Source organism: Eschscholzia californica, unplaced genomic scaffold (assembly GCF_041429995.1).
Source record: "Eschscholzia californica isolate CP2 unplaced genomic scaffold, dmEscCali1.0.p SCAF_4, whole genome shotgun sequence".
NCBI lineage: Eukaryota > Viridiplantae > Streptophyta > Magnoliopsida > Ranunculales > Papaveraceae > Eschscholzia > Eschscholzia californica.
In genome coordinates this window covers 2,332,517-2,352,769 of record NW_028238461.1, presented here as the reverse complement: position 1 = coordinate 2,352,769, position 20,253 = coordinate 2,332,517, and the positions used below count along the sequence as shown (strand labels likewise).

The 20,253-nt window shown below is 35.2% G+C and overlaps 3 protein-coding genes across 3 annotated transcripts; 2 read left to right on the top strand and 1 right to left on the bottom strand.

Annotated features, from left to right (window-relative positions):
• The first annotated feature begins 2,071 nt into the window (after nucleotides 1–2,071).
• Nucleotides 2,072–6,977, top strand: LOC147541475 (las1-like family protein). Its single transcript, XM_086633153.1, has 9 exons — nucleotides 2,072–2,451; nucleotides 2,533–2,624; nucleotides 2,743–2,814; nucleotides 2,897–3,003; nucleotides 3,097–3,152; nucleotides 4,384–4,555; nucleotides 5,192–5,275; nucleotides 5,468–5,779; nucleotides 5,916–6,977. The coding sequence occupies exons 1-9, from the start codon at nucleotides 2,284–2,286 to the stop codon at nucleotides 6,770–6,772; spliced, it is 1,920 nt and encodes a 639-aa protein (XP_086489279.1). The 5' UTR covers nucleotides 2,072–2,283; the 3' UTR covers nucleotides 6,773–6,977.
• Nucleotides 6,978–8,396: 1,419 nt separating this feature from the next.
• LOC147541474 (uncharacterized) lies at nucleotides 8,397–9,754 on the bottom strand. The gene is made up of 5 exons (XM_086633152.1): nucleotides 9,664–9,754; nucleotides 9,424–9,534; nucleotides 9,053–9,100; nucleotides 8,715–8,766; nucleotides 8,397–8,537 (listed from the first exon to the last, which is right to left on the bottom strand). The coding sequence occupies exons 1-5, from the start codon at nucleotides 9,667–9,669 to the stop codon at nucleotides 8,446–8,448; spliced, it is 309 nt and encodes a 102-aa protein (XP_086489278.1). The 5' UTR covers nucleotides 9,670–9,754; the 3' UTR covers nucleotides 8,397–8,445.
• Nucleotides 9,755–15,163: 5,409 nt separating this feature from the next.
• Nucleotides 15,164–19,247, top strand: LOC147541473 (F-box protein At2g32560-like). Its single transcript, XM_086633675.1, has 5 exons — nucleotides 15,164–17,002; nucleotides 17,211–17,290; nucleotides 17,655–17,833; nucleotides 17,963–18,037; nucleotides 18,741–19,247. The coding sequence occupies exons 1-5, from the start codon at nucleotides 16,331–16,333 to the stop codon at nucleotides 18,926–18,928; spliced, it is 1,194 nt and encodes a 397-aa protein (XP_086489801.1). The 5' UTR covers nucleotides 15,164–16,330; the 3' UTR covers nucleotides 18,929–19,247.
• The last annotated feature ends 1,006 nt before the right edge of the window (nucleotides 19,248–20,253 follow it).

Genomic DNA, 20,253 nt, shown 5'->3' with positions numbered 1-20,253 from the left:
CAAAAAAAAAAAAAAGTCAAATAGTCCCACCCAAAATAGTGTACAATACGACGGCTTGGCTCCTAAACGGAGAGGAGGGAGTGAAAAGGGTTGGCAAAAGATACATATTCTTACCACTATTTGCAACGGCACATTAGATACAAGCTGTCGGAAATAGTCATTTCGACAAGATTAGTTCGTTCGAAAGATATTTCTTATGCTAGTATGACCAACAGTTCATAGTGTTGACAGTGGTGGGTAGTGGTTGATAGTGTTGACATAAACTCCAAAATTTTAAAGGTTTCAGGTTCGATTTTCAGAGGGAGTGTAATCTTGAATTTAGATCACTAAAGGTCTAAATAGTTATAAGTTTGCTGGGTTTTGGACTCTATGTTGTTGGACTTTAACCCTCTTTAATAATTGGTTTAATTTAGGCGGTTATCGTGTTTATCGCATCTTGATGATATATCAAAGTCTTGTAATGACTAACGTAGACCGTAGTTGATTTCTCAAAGAAAAATGTCAAGAATCAATTAGTTAAAAAGTCAAAGTGTCAATGTACATAAAATACTTCTCAGTTGTGTATTACATGTTTAATAATACAATATGTATCTAATATTATGCATGTCAAACTGTATACAATCTAGTTGTCCAATGTACAAAATGTAGGTTTACTTTTTGCTTGTAAACTCTAAAATTTATATCACTTGAACTTAACTTTTTTGGCACCTTAACGGCTTAACCTGACTTTTAGATTGATTCCTCATTAAAATTCTTAATGAGGGATTTTTTTGTATAACGTTTTTGAATTTCTGACCAATTTTCATATCTCAAATGGAAACCAGCACACATGCTACGCTTCCAAGATTCCACGTTTAATGTGGGGTCGATTGCATCTTACAACTATTCACTAACCAAAGCCTCATTTGAATCTCAATGCTTAAAGGAATGAATGTGGAGTATCAGTCTATATTAAAATATCTTTTAACAAAAAAAAAATCTATATTAAAATATATTTTGGATATATCAAACTACTACCTGATATCTGAACTGATAGCAAATGTGCAGCCAAAAGTTTTTGATATTTCTGAAAACTATCTGATCAAATAAGCTAGATTTGAAATTTTAATTTTCTAAATGAAATATTAGTTTTTTGAAAATATGTTAAGAAAACAACATAGCGCAATATGTTCACACAAAAACCTAAAATTCCTCTTCCAAAAAATCTGTTGCTTTATAGTTCCTCTATGTTTGAAGCTAAGTGCTTGTTAAAGGATTTCGCTTTAGAACCCTTTTAATTGGGGTTTATACCCTTATTCTCGTCGATTAGATGAAATTTTAGCCATATGAGGTGAAATACCCTTATCCCCTCTTGAACGTAAAGAAGAACAAGTAAACCACCTAAAAAAAAAATAACAGAAACAGTAGTTGAAAGAAAATGGTACAACTAAAAACAGTTTACAAGAGCACATAGGGACCAAATGTAATGCTAAAAGCGCGTACCTATCTAGTACTTGCTCATATAGGAGCATCAGAGCTCCAAGAGAATAAGGGTACCACTATTTACCCTTATCCTTGTGACCTTAACTTGGTTGCAGACTCACCACCCATAAAAGCTCTTCGTACACCAAGGGTACCACTATTTACCTGCACACCAAAATATGTATCGATCATTATTAGAGAAATTTCCATAAGCCTAAGATCAATGTCACTTCAGCACGAAGACATATCTGAACGGCGACACTGCCTTGTAATATCCCCTGTCATCCTGTACATGTGGGAGGTGATCCATGTCGGAACTACCGATTACGTACGAGGTTTTTCAGTTCATTTCGTTATACAACAATCCCCTAATTTCAATCATTCCTATCACATTTCCTACTAGCATGAACTCAAGCAATTTGAATTTAACCATCAAAGCAGATTAACAACGACAAGGTATGATTTGAAGACTTCATAGTGTAGCAGTCTTAGTTATAATTACAAAAATACCACGAGGGTTGAATTGAAAGACTTGACAAAAGTTTAGGGGCCAAATTAAACTCCCCTAAAAGATTGGAGGTCAAATTAGCCAGTTTGTCACAAATAGAGAGCCAAAACGGAGTTAGGGTTAGTCCCGAAGGCCAAATCAGTAGATTTTGGGCAGTAACCCAAATTATTGAGTTGGGTGGAAATAAGGTGAAGTTACGGCGGGAATATCCATCTTCAGTTTAATTTTCCTCCTAGGTTTCACTCGACAAAACTGGTTCCCGCACTTCGACATCGAACATTAGGGTTTAGGGTTTTACACCGAAGCTCAGATCTATGGATTTAGGGTTTCAGAAAGGAGAATTGGAAGGGGAGATAGTAAAGGAAGATGATTATTCTTTGACAAACAAGTTAGTCCCATGGTTAAGTTGGAATGAGTGGGATTTTGTTCGTGAAAATCTTTTCTCCTCTTCTTCGGACTCCATTACTGTTGCACTCGAAAGAGTAAGCTTCAAATTCCAAAATTTCAATTTTGAAACAAAAATTTCCCAATAATTCTTAAGGTTTTCGTGATTACTTTCATAGATAACGGCATGGCGGAGCAGAGGATGTCTTCCCATTCCAATCGAAGTTACAGCTTCAATCATCGAAAGCCAACAAAAGGATCCTTTTTTCAGGTAACAATCTCTCTCTCTCTCTTTATATATATATATATATGTGAGTACGATTACGTATGTTTGTTTCCTGAACTTGAAAATCCTTCAAATGATAGTTTGTTATGGTTGATGGGTGTAGAAATGACTCCAAAGAAGATGAATTGAACTCGGAGGAGATTCTATCGATGCTATATAGCATGTCCATTATAAGGTGAACGTATCTACTATGCCCTAAGAGACATACAAACATTGAGTGTCATTGTATTGCTTACCCTTTGATATTATATGTGAAGGTTTGTAAATGGTATGATTGAAAAGAATCGTAAGAAACCAAAAACTTCGATTTCTGATGCAGCATATATCATTGGTATACCACGTATGTTGATTGATATTCGTCATGGTGAGAATTTTTATCTCTTGATAAATAGAGATGAATTAGATGATCTGTTCATGGGGTGTTGTATTCATGTTATATGTCTATGATTTTTTGCAGAGAGTTCTCATCGTGTACTCCCTTCACTTAAGGTGCTTCGACTTGCTTCCGTAAAGGTACATTACGTGACCCTGTGCAGTTGCACACTCAGAATTTTCTTAAATTAGGGGAATTTATTGAGAGACAGACTTAATGTAGGAAGAACCAGATTGTTCTACCTAACTTATTAGGAATTTAGGAAGGATCCTTTATACCTAGTAGGGTCTCCTGAATCCAAATTACCGAGGTCATGTATTTCTGTGAGGATGATATCATGATTGTACAGCGTACAGTCTGCCCTGACACGAAATGAGATCATTAAACTAATTTGAGATCGTAAGCTATCAAAACCAGTCAGTTGTGTAAATCTTGGTAATAAGCCTCCTTGCCCACTCCCGCCTATTACTTCAGTGTAGAGTTACACTTTCATTTGTAATATTTCAGGTGCAAAGCCTAAAGGCCTACTTCCGCCACCCACCCACCTACCCCATTCATATTTTTCTCAGTGAACGATTTCGATTTATTTTGCTAGATAATCTGCATCCGAAAGATCATCCTCAAAAAAACCATTCGTTGGATCTTCCTCACGTAGGCCTTAACGGAGAGGGTAAACATAGTGTTGCAATTGGTTTGGTGTAGATATTTAGCATATAAATTGTTTTGGTGTAAATATTTGGTATCTAGAATTTGATGCAAACAGATAAATATGTGTAGGCTTAACAATTATCAGTGCCTTGATTTTGGCGGCCAATTTGATCATACAAGTGTTACTGGTGCTGCATTTGCTGTTTGTTTTATTTCTTTGCGTAGATGCATAAGAAATATAGCTTACATGAAATAATTATAGAATCTAGTGCTAGCTCTCCTCGGCTGAACTTGTCGGATCCCTTTGTTTCTGTTATGTAATGTATGAAAGTGTAACTGAGGAAAAAGAGAACCATAAAAGTCTACAATCATTAAGAAATCACCTATGTAGGTTACAGTGCAAGTTAGAGGTGTCAACTGGAAGTCAAACAACGCATGAGAACTAGGTTTCCTTGTCCCCGTTCCACATTTTTTTCGAATACTTCGAACTATTTGTCATTTGAATAAGTGGAAGTGGGAGCATGTCTCTTTGGACTGTAATCCATTGGAACTGAAACGTAACTGGATCTTTCCACCGTTCTGCTTTAGATCATGACTCTTTATATCCAATGATTCTTTGTTCAATAGAAATGTATCCTTGGTTAGTTGGTTATTCAACCTGAATCAAAACTTGAGTTAGTTGAATCCAATCAATAATTAGGTTTTATCTTTTGACGATTTCAGGCACTTGACTGGCTGGTGTCTTATTACTGGGAGCCACAGAAGAACTCCATACCAATGAGGGATGGGATTGTTAATGTTAGAAAAGAAATCAATTCTAAACTGCGTGAACTAGCCTTTCATCTTGGTGCAAAGCAAGCTTCACAAACGGATTCTTCGTCGAAGAAGGCGAAACGTGAGTTGACATTTTGTCTATTGGTCTGTGGGGGTTACCGCATTAAAAATGCATCTCCCTTTAATATGTTTCCTATCGTGTGGTCATATACTCATATCACATATTGTTGAACATGTCAATTTTGATCCGTCTATAGAAGACCCTAAAGTAGAAGAGTTGTCATTTTTTATTTCTGTTCACACCCATATGTTACAACTTACCACTGGGCATGCGATATGGTCCGACGTGGCTCCATTATTGTTTTAGTTGTAGTAACACCTTCATACTTTTTACTTGTTTTCGTCAATTTACTTCCCAATCGTTGAACATTTATGATAGGATCTCAGCAACTCTGAGAAATCATGCTGCAAATGAATTAGTTAAAAAATTAATCATGTTTAACACTGAGATTCAATGAAAAAATATGAAAATATTGGTGGACAAATGAGCTTTAGTGTTTTTTTTCAGTCTTTACTTGGTTTCAATACAGAGTGATTATTGCTGCTGATATCAGTTTTAATCTCAATTACTCGTACTGATTCTTATTTCCTTTCTATATATTATGAAATGAATTAGCACCTTTTGCTCTTTTTGTGTAAGAATATATATACTCTTGGGCTTTGGCTGAAGCATTTCTCCTGTTCACCTCATTTGTAGGCATTAAACAGCCCGAACTGCTTTCTGGAAGTAATAAATTTTTCTCCCGCATGGCTGTAAAAATAAAAGAATCGAAGTCTGGAGGTATGTTCAATTAATTAGGTAGAGCAGAATATTTCTTAATACAAGGGGTTGAAATCGATATTATGGAATTTGAAGTAACCAATCAGGCAGAATTTTGAGTAGATTATTCAGTCCTGACCTGAATTTGTCCCATTTTATGCATTCTATTTTTATGTACAGCCAATGCTGATATGCACCAAATCTTATTTCCAGGTTCTAAGAAACAGGTTAAAAGGACTCTGAATACCCTTGTTCAGTTATATTCTTCATATCCGTCTGAAGTAGTAGCTTCACTGCTGGAGTTTCTTCTAAAGGGTTTAAGTTCTTCAGATGGCAACGGAGTAGAGTCTTTCGATGTTTCTGTATTGGACTCAAATCCTAGCCTTAAAATATTAACTGGTACGACAACTATATGGAAACAAATGGTAACTAGATTTCTGACGAAGGAGCCAGAATTGTTGCTTACTTTACTAAAAGCAACTCTTGAAATGATTGATTCGCGAGAAGCCAGTGCAGACAAAACTGGTAATATGGCTTAGTCTTATGTTATTTTTTCTCTCGTAACGACAGGTTATTTTATAACTAATTTTATAACCCACGTCATCCTTAGATCGATTATCTGATTATATATTCATTTTTTTTCGTCTTGTTTGTTTTACAGGAACAGATCAACTCTCATCATCACAATGCAGTGCCCAAGTTCGCCAAATTGAGTACCTTTATTCCTTGGTTCCATGGCTCATTGGCAATCTTAACACGAAGAAGAAGCCAAGTAAAACAGAAACTGGCAGTGACATCCAAGATCATGTCCCTAAAGTAGTATTAGTGGAACTCCTAAAAAAGTGTCTTCTGGTATCTTCTCCAGGCAATACTGAAATTGCAGACTCAGCAGTACTTCTTGCCCAGATGCTAGGAAATAATAATGTGGTAAAAAGACTCGAAAAACTTTCTCAATTAAGCCCACCAGACATGGTTGATGAGAAAGAAGGCTCTTCTCACTCAGCTATTGATAAATTCCTTTTTGAACAAGAACGTGCAGTCAATCAAGCAGCAGATAAGTTGGAATTTCTTAAACAACGTCGATTTAAGGGAATTACTCCAAACAAAACAGCAGAGGAAGGCAAGAAAAAGAAGAAGGAAACTACATGGAAAGTAGCTGAGCTTTGGAACCCATGCCCCATTGGTATGTTGCCTCGTATTGTTGGTACTACAGGTGTAATTCCAGTTCTTGATAGAGCAGCGAAAACACCCGAGATTGAACATTCAGCAAGCGAGGATGACGGCACAGGGGATCTAAATAAGAGCAGTCGAAAGAGAAATGCTAGTTATGATGTTGAGTTCACAAAGAACGCAACTGTTAGTAGGAAGAAGAAGGTGGTCGAAACTAGCGAAGCAGATAATCAACAATATCCATCAGTTGTAGACATGACTGGATATTTGATGATTGGTGGTGCTTGGGAGAAAGTCAGCCAAGAGGAGATCCATGTCATTGAGTCTGCTGTCAGAATTTTTGCTTAATGACTGACCGGGCCAGGCGTTGACACTGGTTGGTTGTACCCATTTCAGGTAAATTTACAAAACTTAAACTATTCATCGTCTTATATAGGTCATTTAATACTAGAATCTACTTTTTTACTCTTGGTATATTTGACATTGAATGAATGCTAAAATCGAACACTCAACTCTAGTAGTATATAATGAGGCTAATATTTTCATTTTGTCACTGATTATGAAGTTGATGATCGATGTAGCTATTTATGTTCTCATTTGTATTTTATTATTGGTTCACACGAGTAAATTCTTCCCTCAAGTCCCGTATTGATGTCATGACAAGTCCATGCACATGAATAGTTTTGTCTGTTGTATTCTATGCCATGCCAACATAGAGCAAACCTTTACGAATATCTAGACCCAATAGTGAAAGAGGAATATCGATATGAGACGGGGCCACGTGACGCAGTCGTGCAAGTTGCGATGTTTGTCACCTTTTTATGGGACAAGCCCATATCAACTCCAAAAGGTGTGGTACCAGAACTTATATGCCTTGGCTGAATATCAGTAAGGTCCATTACCTTTAAAAGGTATCAATAGGAAAAAATTTGGAAGCTTGTCTTCCATATTATTACTCTTGAAGAGATTCCTCCAATCCTCTGCATATTATAATTCTTGATCAAAAGCTTAGGACAAACCTAACAACTTGTTGGTATACTAGCAGTGAATAAAGAAATTAAAAAAAAAAAAGGCAGTGTAAACTTGTGTATACATGTGCAAACTATATGTGAAATATGAGCAAGTCCTCTGTACTTACAAACTTGTGCAAATTCATGCAAACCTTACCTAGTTAAACTTTCTGGCAAAAAGATATTTGATCTTTTGGTGTTTTGATGAATTCTATTTTTTCCGTTTAATATTATCGATTTCTTTAGTGGACACTCTAAATTTAGAGTGCCTTCTCGAGAGTCTACTCGAGTCTCTCTAAATTTTCGAGTGCCAAATCTTTAAAGTTTTAGTCAAAAAATGTGGCATTCAATGACGATGTGGACATTTATTTTAGAGACTCTTTAGAAATGCATGATTTTATTTTTGTACTATTTTTTTCCTATTAAATTTTAGGAGCAACATATGTAGGGGTGGGAATCGGGCGGTCGCGGACGGGCTCGGCCAACAATGAGCCGGGCTCGGGCGGATCGGGCTCGAATAAACCGAGCCCGCGGTAGGAAGTCGGGCGGATCGGGCCGGACCAAACACGAAATATAGGAGCCCGTAGCCCGTCCGAGCCCGTCTGCCCGAGCGGGTTCCAACGGACTCGGGCCGGACGGGCTCAGGTTATTTTATTAAAAAAATAGTTAACACTATTCCATCTCATTTATATTTGTTTGAAGTAGCTTTCTTTTTTTTACCTTTATGCCCTCGTTATACAAAGTGTTTTTTTTTCAAAACTAATTTTTTTTTTAATTCAACAATCATCTTAAATCTCTGTCAATTTTCAGTAGGGTAAGATTACAGTGAAGATCAACATCTCAATATCCATAGGCATCTAAATAGCTTTTTTTAGCTTATAATGGTCATTCATACCCCAATTTTGTTCAAAGTACTTATGAATCAACATCTCAATATCCATAGCTCCTAAAGTAAGGACATGTAGAAAGAAAGCTCACAAAATTCCTTCATCAGAAAGTCCAAATGAAACCCTATATATCATCATAATAACAAATCATACAAACAAAATAAAAAAGATTTTCTTCAGATGGTCCTGTTTCTTCGTGCACCAAAGGAGTGGCATCTGTCAATATAAAGTTTAGTCAAATAGTAATGCTAACGACGATAACAAAAAAAATGCTCAACCTAGTTCTTTCATGTCATCGATTGTTGCAGAACTTCATTTTATTTCACATATAAAATTGTATGGACTACTTACGTACATTACATATAATGTAGAGAGGGAAAGAATTAAAGTTACCAGGTTCAGTAAAAACCAAGCATGTCCCAATTGTTTCTTCATAAGTTCCGATCTGTCATAGATTAACAACATTACAAGACGAAGATGAAACATTGAAAATATATTCTAACTTCCCAAGCTACAAGTTAACTGCTTTCCAAGTACATGCTCAAATATACTATATATTTTAACCGTAAAATTCACAAGAAATAGTAGCAGTTTGATTAAAATGATGTATTCACTATTTAGCATGTAGACTGATAGCAGGATCGAAGTATTCAAATTTTGGGACGTGCTTGAAAAAAATTGTAACGACTCTAAGAGTGAACAGATAGAGGTCTCGGAGGTGAAGAACTCACCAGCTTCTTGTCACCTATAACCAAGATTAGATTCATAGTGTCCAAACCCTACACAAAGTGAAGGTACAAATTACAAAACAAATTACTTGTTAGATCGATCATTCGAACTATTGTGAGTCAAACCCTTATGGACTTGGAACAATGGAACATTAGAATAATTCAATGTGTGATCCGTTCAAACAACTGCATGAAGGATAGCTTCTTTATGATACCCACTCGGAAAAGATTCAAATACATTACTCCGAGTTTGTTTGAGCTGCTTAAAAGTGCATACTTTTTGTTGAATGATTTAGGATCGACACGTAAATGTTCACCTATATGTCTAACGAGAAATTTGTAAAATTTATGCAAAACTTTGCGTATATACGTACAGATAGAACAAATGGAGCATTAGGCAAGATCTCTATTCCACCATCATCAAGATCAAGTAAGATTTCTAAATCCTCCGAATCCTCAATTTGCTCCGAAGTGGACTCCATAACCTACAATATGTAAAAGAGAAAATATAAATCAAAATCAATCAATCTAAACATGAATTAAACATCAACCGACATCAACTGAGGATCATCATTTTCCTTATGAATTGAAGTTTTTAATTTGCAATCTCTAACCTTCATGTGATCTGCAAACAAAAACCTAAAAGGGGAATTTCATCTAACAGTTGGGATACAACAACCTAAACCATCTCCACAATTCTAAAGATACATAAAATTCACATCACAGAAAGTTATATGATCCAAAAAAGAGATAACAAAGTCTCTAAAACATATCATTCACAAAATTTTAAAAAAAAACCCTAACACAAACAATCAAATCCACCCAAAATAACAAAATTAATAACCTAAATGGCTAAAAAGAATAAAAATTGATGTTTATAAGCTTTAGAAAGAACCAAAAACAAAAAGATTAGAAGAAATGTTGATCATCTAAATCGTTGGTGGTAGCTGCAAACCCTAGATTTTGTTTATAAGCCAAGTAACAACAGAAACTACATATTATCATCATCACATCAAAATAATTCAAAAAAAAAAAAAAAGTAACAACGAAGTATAACGAGGTATAACGGAACAATAATTTCCTTCGTTCAGAACCTACATATCACCATCATCACATCGAAAAAAAAATAACAACAGACTATCATAAAATAAAATCATTCAAAGTTGAGTTCGAAGGCTTAACCGCGTCATTTGATCCGTAGATCATCGGCGTATACCACTGAACCGAACATTTAAAGATGATGGAGAATCTCATAGATAAAATCATAAGAAAATCTCATAGATAAGATCATAAGAAAATCATTCGAAGTTAGGTTTCGGTTCGGCTAGTTAGAGAGAGATGCAGAGAGAGATGCAGAGAGAGATGCAGAGAGAGGGAGGCGGAGAGAGAGAGGGAGGCAGAGAGAGAGGCAGGTTAGGTTAGGTTTAGGGTTTTAGTTTTTGGGAGAGGTTTTTATAAGGAGATGAAGGGCCAAGGTGTTTAGATCCAACGGCTGAGGCCTCTCAACCGTTGGATCTAAACAATTCACGCGGATCGGGGATGTAGGGTTGCCGGGTTTATTTAATAATCGGGCTCGGGTAGCGGGCTGACACTATCGGGCCGGGACTCGGACGGGCTTAACGGGCCGGGACTCGGAATTGAGAACCTGTCCGAGCCCGGCCCTATTAGCCCGTTATATCGGGCCGGGCTAGCCCGGCTCGGGGCTGCTTCGGTCATCGGTCTCTCACGGTTCGGGCCGAACGGGCCGGATCGCGGGTTTCCGGACCGTTTTCCCAGCCCTAAACATATGTATCAATGGAGTTATTTTAGAAGTCTCTATTGGAGACAAAGATTTAGAGGGGCTATTTTTTGTCACTAAAGAGAGAGAATCTTAATTGACACGGTATCTAAGGTCTTTTTGAGTTTTTCTTGAGTCATCTACTGGAGATTTTCTTAGGTGGACATTTAGTTATATTGTAAAAAGAACTTCTCTAGTGTAAACTCTTTAAATGTCTTATTACATTAAAAAGATGGGGTGGCAGTCTAAGACACTCACGATGACACTCTAAGTCTAGATTGTCCTTTTTCGTGCTTTAAAATAACTATATCCATGTATTACAAAGTATTTAAAAGAGAGTTCGGTCGGAGATGATCTTTTAAAGAAGGAATTAGAAAATCTTATGTAACGCTCTGATAGAGTTTCAGGGTTTCACTGGAGTGGCTCCTAACACCATATAAATTCAAATAATCACTTTCTTAGAATATTAATACGATTTTGATGCACCGGAAAACTCATAAAAGTTTTAGATCTATGTCCACAATTAAAAAAGTCAAAAAATCACAAAGAGTAAAGTAACTAACGAAATGTTATTGATAAAACCATTAATTTGAATAACAACTAGATCCCCTTGTATAGATTAGAGTTTCCTTAACCTAATTAAAGAAAAACCTACTACAAATCCGTTTTGAAAGCCTAAACATGGAATTTGATTTTGATGCAAACTTTATTTCGCACCAACGCTAAAATTTGTCTAATTCCGCCATCCGTAGTTTTCCTTTTGACAGATTTAATCGTTTGTCTTTTTTTTTTTTTGCCCCATCGATTTCTTTCACAAACTTTTTGATCAATTACTCAATACCACATTCTAATTCCTCAGTTAATCCCAAAATTAAATTAATTATAAACCCACATTTCATTGGCTTGAGAAACACAGACACACCCACTCACTCTATCCACTCGACCAGTTTAAAGCTTATTCTTCTTTTCCTTACTTTCTCTTTTATGGATGCCATTTACTAACTGTGCTACTTATTGCAATGTTGACATCACGCCTATCTGTGCATAGCCTTTATCATGTTCTCTTCCTCACTTCTCTCTCAATTATTGAACATTTGTTTGTTTAACTTTAATCAAGTGGTGTTTATGAAATTGTTGTGCAGATTGAGATCACCATTATGCTTCCAAGATTTGGAAGATCGAGAATAAAATAAAATAAAAAGATCCTTAATCAAGATTCCAATTCTATGCTTTTCAGCCTCTCCTAATGACTCATCAGATCCGTCTAAGTTGCTTTCATCTTAATTTGGGTCACTTAAACATGCTTACGTGTTATGATATATATTTTTCTTTTGTGTTCTCTTTGTCGATTTTTCTATAGCTTAATTCGATTATGTAAATCCTTCTCAGCATCAAGTTTTGTTAGCTCCTAGCTAGGCATAGAGCTATCATGCTCCATAACAATATACTAATATTTATAAAAAAAAAAAATTGTCTTTATCATTTAACTTTTACAACCTAGTTTTACATCATTTCTCTTGTTAATTAACTTGCCAACTAATTTACACTCTTCATTACCAAAATTTAGGAAATAGTTATATACAAAGTCATCCATTGAGATTAATGCCGAAAGAGTTTTAGATGATTAAGAAGAACTTGTGGAGAAACTATTTACCTCCAACTTTTAGCTAACATGGTAGCGGAGACAAGTGCTTAAACTGTAACACAACTATTTTATCTACATAAAGATATTGATTATTATCACTTAACTTTTCTGTGGAGTCTCCAATTTCCCATTGAAAATACAAAAATCTTGTAATGAGTTTAAGCACAATTAAAAGAAAGATTTAGAATGCTTTGGATTATGGGTACAAATCAATATTAAAAACGACTTGTTTGGATGATGAGTTGGTTTTAAGTTGTCTTCCTCTAATTTCCTTGCTTTTGGTAAGTAAAGCAGAGTAAGGGTGGCCCTACTTAACCATTGATGACATCCATATGTCCCAAAAATCCTAAGCATCATCATTATTTAATAGTAGGTATATATAATGTCTAAAGACTTTTCAGCAAAAACAGAAAAAAAAAATGTCTAAAGGAACCCAAGTGTACTAGAAAATTCTAAAAGGCAATATATTTTAAAAGAAACCCACAATGAACTATTGGAATTGTATAGGGTAAAATATTGCCCATCATAATTTAGCATATGACAGTGTTGTTAAAATAAAAATTTGTATTGGGTCCTAGTTAATAATTGATCATCAAGAAAAGTTAATTATGTGATAATTTGTTGTTGCTTTGTTCTCCGAAACTAAGTAAGTATGTAAAAAAAGAACAATATAATAAAGGAATAAAATTGATGAACAGACAAAAATTCCCAACACTTTGTTTTGGAAAGAACAAGGTTCCACTAGAGTTTTCATATGTCATTTTGTTGTATAAGACAGACTTTCATCTATAGGATTTGACATAAATTGATAGTACACAGACAAATGGGCACATGATAAAGCTAAGGCTATTTGATGGAGTTTATGATTTTACAAATTTATATTACCCCATGGATTCAGAGGATGATAAATAAATACTACTAGTACCCTATTGAGATATTATCGAAGAGATTTTGATATTGGTCACACTCTTATAGCCACTAGGACGTCAACACTTGGTTGTCCAAATAGTCGATTGTGTCGACATAAATTTCAGAAACTTAAAAGTCCCAGGTTCCATTCACATGGGAGAAGTAGAACTATGGTTATTGAATTTTAGTTACTAAAGGTATAAATAATAAGTTTGTCGGGATTTAAACCTCTTTGATTCGTAGTTAATGCGGTTATCGTGCTTATCACATTTTGATGACTTGATGATGTATTAATGTCATGTAATGACTAACGTAAATCGTAGTTCATATTCAAAAAAAAAAAGTTAAATTTATCCTTCTGTTTTTGAAAGAGTTAATATACATCAGAAAATGTCAATTCTCAGTTAAGGGGGGGGGGGGGGGGGGGGGGGGGGGGGGGGTTTAGTTACTAAAGGTATAAATAATAAGTTTGTCGGGATTTAAACCTCTTTGATTCGTAGTTAATGCGGTTATCGTGCTTATCACATTTTGATGACTTGATGATGTATTAATGTCATGTAATGACTAACGTAAATCGTAGTTCATATTCAAAAAAAAAAAGTTAAATTTATCCTTCTGTTTTTGAAAGAGTTAATATACATCAGAAAATGTCAATTCTCAGTTAAGGGGGGGGGGGGGGGGGGGGGGCTGTTTTTGAAAGAGTTAATATACATCAGAAAATGTCAATTCTCAGTTGAGGCATTCAAATCCAGACATTTGAGAGTCCACGAAAGTCTGAGGCATTCAAATCCAGACATTTGAGAGTCCACGAAAGTCTGAGGCATTCAAATCCAGACATTTGAGAGTCTATGAAAGTCCGAGGCATTCGATTGTAGACAAAATATGTCCCAGACTTTGGTGGACTTCATAGTTTGATGAATTTGTGAAGGATTTGGGACAAATTTGGAAGCCAAAATGTCTTTCAAAAAACAAGAGACATTTGAAGTCCATCATGTGATCAAACAACAATAATAATATTAAAATAATAAATGTCTACCAAATGTCCATCAATGTCCACAAATATTTACAGATGTCTACGAAAGTCGAAAAATATATTTTTGAAATGTTAGTATAAATATATTATTTCATGTAATTAAAAAATAATAATAATATTAAAATAATAAATATCTACCAAATGTCCATCAATGTCCACAAATATTCACAGATGTTTACGAAAGTCGAAAAATATATTTTTGAAATGTTAGTATTAATATATTATTTCATGTGATTAAATAATAATAATAATATTAAAATAATAAATGTCTACCAAATGTCCATCAATGTCCACAAATATTCACAGATGTCTACAAAAGTCGAAAAATATACTTTTGATTAACACAAATATAATATGCATTACACATTTTGTCAATGGACTCAAGATCTTAAAATGTCCCCAGGACATTTTGTCTATGGATCAAATGTCTTGAAATGTCTATAAAGACATTTTGTCTACAAACTCTCAATGTCTTAAAAATGTCTATGAACACATGTTGTCTATAATAACTCATCCGAAATGTCTTGAAATGTCTACGGGACATTTTGTCTATGAAAGTCTGTGAAAGTCCCGCTCCACTACCCCTAAATTTTAAGTTTGGGAAAGACGAAATTTAAGACTGATCACAGGCCAAAAGACAGTGTAGCCGGACCAAATTAGTCGTATCATTTTTCTTTTGACCAATTAGAATCATGTCACCTTTAATGGATCCCAAGTTACTATCCGTTTTCTTCATCAAAAAAAAGTTATTATCCGTTTATCATTTTTGAAAGCAAAACAAAAATTGAGAGGAGGGTGGGGGTTTATGGAAGAAGTTGCTCAATTGGAAGAAGTAATAAGTGGTGGTAAAGACTTGTTTGACTTAAAAGTTGTTTTTAGTTTTCCCTCCCATAAAGCAAAATAACATTATCTGGTCGGCCGATTTTTTCTCCCATTTTTGTTGCGTGTAAGTAGCAGCAGTTTGGTGGAAGTTTGGCCAATTGATCAGATCAGATCAGGTTTCTTTCTTCCTTGTTTTTCTATTCTATTTTGCTTGCTTTTTTTTTTCTGAGGTCATTCTTGTCTGGAATTCTCACCCATTCAAATAAATCTGGTTCAAATTACACTTCCCCTTCAAATTCTTTTTCTTTCCCTTTCATTGTTAGAACAGAGGAAAGGAAGAGAGAGAGAAACAAAGTGGTGGGGAAGAATTTGGTGGAGCTTTGATGAACTGAAAAGAGAAGGACCCCACTTCATCTTCATCAAAGATCCAAATTTTCAACTCCCCACCCAATATTTATCTGTCAATTTTGTACTACTCTTATATTAGTAGTTGGATTTCTTTTTCTGGGTATTACTTCCAGATCTTTATTGGTGTTGGTTGAACCTCCTGCACCTACCTAATTAATTTTTCATTTTATAACCACCCAGATCTATTTTTTTTTTTTAATTTGTGATTATTCTCCATTATTAATAGATTTTGAAGTTGTGGGTTTGAAAATTACAGATCAAGTTTCAACTCTCAGATTTTTTATGTCTTTCAATCCCATTACAGAAGATCTATTTCAGACTTGACTGCCCATTTCCATTAAATCTTGTTTGTTTTCTTCACTCAATAGAGATTCACTATATCTTGATTCTACTTTATTTTTTAGGTTATTCATACTTTAGAAAGAAAACCCAAATTGTGGTTTTGATTAAAGAATCTAAAGATACCATCTTTTCTTTGTTTTAGAGGACATTCTGAGGGAGGCCCACTAGCTGGAAGACTCTGGTGGGAGCTCCTTCATTAAAAAAAGAAGAAATTTTTTCTTCTTATATGTAGTTACAATCATAGTTGCTTAACTGCAATTGGGTATTTCTTAAATTTCTCTTAATCCCTTTATGAAGTAGAACTTGGATTAGAACTTTGCCCATCCATTTATATCACCTTACCTAATGCTTTTCTTCTTCATTTCTTGTCTCTCCTTCATCTTCCTATCTAAATCTCTTTCTTTCAAATCACTTCCATCTTGGATTCTTGGTGATATGAGATTGTTCTTCCTATTGTTTTGGAGAAAATCACTATCTTTCTTAATGATTTCTCTTACCAAAACTAGACTATCTAAAACTTTGTCTGAGAATCCTGAGAGGATGATGTCTTTTAAGAAGAAATTTCTTCGTCCGAGAGTAGAGCATTTTGAGGAGATGAATGAGATGTCTATCTTGGATTTACCTGAATTGGTTTTAGAAAGCATTTTAGAAAGACTTCCTCCTTCTGGTTTGTGTTCCATGGCAGGAGTTTGTAGTTCTTTAAGAGATAGATGTAGGAGTGATTATCTTTGGGAAAGACACATGAAAGAAAAATGGGGTAGAATTATTAGTCAAGCTGCTCATCGAGAATGGCAGTGGTATATCTCATCTAGGAAGAATTATGATCTCAATCGAAACAAATCGAAAGGTGTTGTTAGATCTTTATCTTGTGTGTGGCCTCTTACTTGGTTTAAATCCAAACTCGGTAACTCGATGAACAAGCCTAAGAGTTCTTTGCCTGTTGATTCAATCATGTCTTGGTATCTATCTCTTGAGAATGGCAACTTCTGGTTCCCAGCTCAGGTTTATAATCGTGAGGTATTGACTGCAAACATATCAAATTCTTATTGTAGTTTCTCTCTTGATAGTTTTTTCTTGATTCAAGTTATAAAAATGGCACTCTATTCGGTTTTATCAATATAGCCATCATGTTAGTTTCAATTCTAAATTATGTTTTCAATTGTAGATTTCTTGTATTTTGGTGCCCTTATCTGATGTTCTGTGTATACCTTTGTTACCTTGGCAGCATGGTCATGTTGGATTTATGTTATCTTGTTATGATGCCGAGGTTAGCTATGACAGTCGCACCGACACTTTCCATGCCAGGTAATGTTAATATGGTCTTATTCAACTCGCTTTAGTAGATTTCTTTTACGGGGGAAATGTCTAAAACTCTATAAGCCAGATTTTCTTTTTTCCAAAATGATCCATCAATTTTCTAGGTTTCAGATCCATACATTAGGTTTGCACAGTTTCACACACAGTATGTAAGATTTGCACATAGTCTACACAGATATGCAGAGAATGTTTTCTTTAACCTTGACCAATACAAAATTGGTCTTCGGCCTTGGTTGGTTGTTAACATCCACGAGTAATTATGGTGCACCTGCTTTTTACAACTATCATATTATCATTTTCATTTAAGATTACGGGGCATTTCGTGATAGTTGAATGATTTCCTCTTTTATAGGTACCCGCCACATGGACGGAGGACAATAGTTATAGAGGAAGGTGTGGGGTGGGACAGACTAAGACCACCACCTATTGAAACTCCTCCACATGATCTTCATGTATCGGATTGCCTAAATGATCTACATCCGGGGGATCATATTGAGATTCAATGGAGACGAAATAAAGAATTCCCTTATGGTACATTCTTGGTCCAAACTAGTCCATATTTTAATTGTCCTTTCCTTAATCCAATTTTCCTCGTGTACTCTTTCGAGAATAACATGTTGAAGGTTCAAAACGTATTGAGATTTGGGTTATGTGTGGCAGGTTGGTGGTATGGGATGGTCGGTCACTTAGAGCCCTGTGTTGGGAATGTGAGTCATTGCCTTTGTCATAGTAGTGGTAAGAACTTAAACTCAATCTTCATTTATCATGGTTTATAACTTTATATAGTTTCATGTTTTTCCGCACAAGAACATAGACGTGAAAAGATTGAGCTTTCAGGTTTAAAACCAAATGGTTTTCCGATCCAGTGGAACTTGTTTGCTTTCCTCCTGGAGACCTACCTAGTACATTTTTCACTCTTAATCGTCTATTCCTCTTTCACAATGCTCCAGCCCTGACTTGAATCTTCAAAACTAGTCTAGCTAAAATAATATCTTGAACCTCTTCAAATCTCTAACTGCACCTTCAAACTCATGTCCTCGAGATGAATCCTTTTATCACTCCTTGAGCTTCCCGAATCTTTCTCGAGTTAAAAATCTGCAAATTTTCATTGTTCAGTACAATAAACTCCCATGTAACCCTCCAAACTCTAAACCAAAAGAAACATCAATTCATCTCAAGGATTATGATTTTTCAGTCTTTGTAACAAGTTAGAAGAATTGCTCAAATCCTGATTTGTTCTTCAAAAACCCATTAGTTTTCCTTCACAATATTACTGGTTGAGTTCACTGCCCAAAAATACTACTTGGAACTATGTTACTTCATACATCTTCTACTCTATAGTTTGTTTTGGTATTAACAATGTATATTTACTAAAATTATTACATGTTTAGTTTGTTTTGAATCAAGTTCTGAAACTGAACGAATATTTTGATGACAGACACTGTGGTGTTAGAGTTCAATCAGTACACCCATGGTTCACGATGGAGAAGAATGTTTGTAAACAGAAAAGATCATCGAGAAGAAGGGAGTGAAGCATATGGGTTTTACGGAGGAATTAGAAAACTCTCCAACAAGGAAGAGATTTCAATGTGGAAACGTCTTTGGCCTACCGATGTTTTGGATTAGGTTCATGATATATAAAAAAATGATCACAATCAGTACATCGTTTCCAACTTTAACAGGTAAAAATTAGTGAGGGGGAAACGATTTTTTGGCGAAGAAGATCAAGTTGGGTTTTAGATGGATGGATGGGACCAGCCATGTTTTTGTTTTATTTTTCGGACTGGTTTTGGGAATTAGAAAGCCGTTCGATATGAATCGTCTAAGTCCATGCAAGAAATGTTGCATCTTGAAGTAGATCTGAATTTAAATTTGTCCATGTATAATGATGTACACTTCTCATTCTTATATTTAGAATCAATTAAATCTTAAAATTATCAAAAAATTGCAACTTATTTGTTCATGTATACATATATATATATATATATATATATATATATATATATATATATATATATATATATATATATTAGGGCCTCAGTTTCTTATGCAAGGTATGAACAAGTTTTCAGAGTTTCCACAAATTTGGAAAACCTAGATGTGTGTGATAGTGGATTATAAGGGTTCCGAGTGTTTTACTGACCCTGTAACCCAAGTATGGCATTGTTGCTAAAATAGGATTTTAAAGGTAACCTTGATCATTACTTATAATCTAAGTGCACCTTGAGAATCAGCCTCTAATCTGTTGTTGTGCGGGTATAGGCGCCCCTTAAAATTGCTATAGGCGCATTTATTTGTAGGTACTCTATACTTTGTTCACTTTTTTTCCACTGGCACCCGGAACCCTCTTTCACTTTTTTTTTCCTAGTCTTCTTCCATTTTCATTTTGATTTTTTTCAAATCTTCATCAAAACCCATAGATTTTATCGCGATCTTTTGACGAGTAGTGACTAAATATATGCTTCAAAAGATCTCTATTTTTCATTAGACACGGGTTCTAAAAATTTTACATTTTTTTGAATGATTTTTATCTTTTGATCTTGTGTTTGAAATAGGAAGTGGGTAGAGAGCGGCTAAAGGCACCTCAATAATTGCTTTTTGCGCCGCATGGAGTTGATTGACGAAAGTCAATACCCTTTTACTCTGTGAAGTTATAGGTGCGCGGTCTCGGACTGACCAATCTAAGACCATACGCAAGATGTCGGACTGGGCCAGAGGGTCTCGGACTAGGGTAGTTCGAGACATCTCTTCATCAGTCCGAGCCTTGTAGAGTTTTAGGGTAGATCTCGAGAGGAAGTTTGATCTAATCTTGCTAGATGTTCGATTTTTTTTTTCTTTAGAGTCTAATCTCTCAAAAAAGAGACAGAAAGTTGGGAGGAAGATCTTGAGTTAGGGTTTCTTGAAGATGAATCGAAAGTAGCTATGAATTTTCTTCCTCGAACTTGGAAACT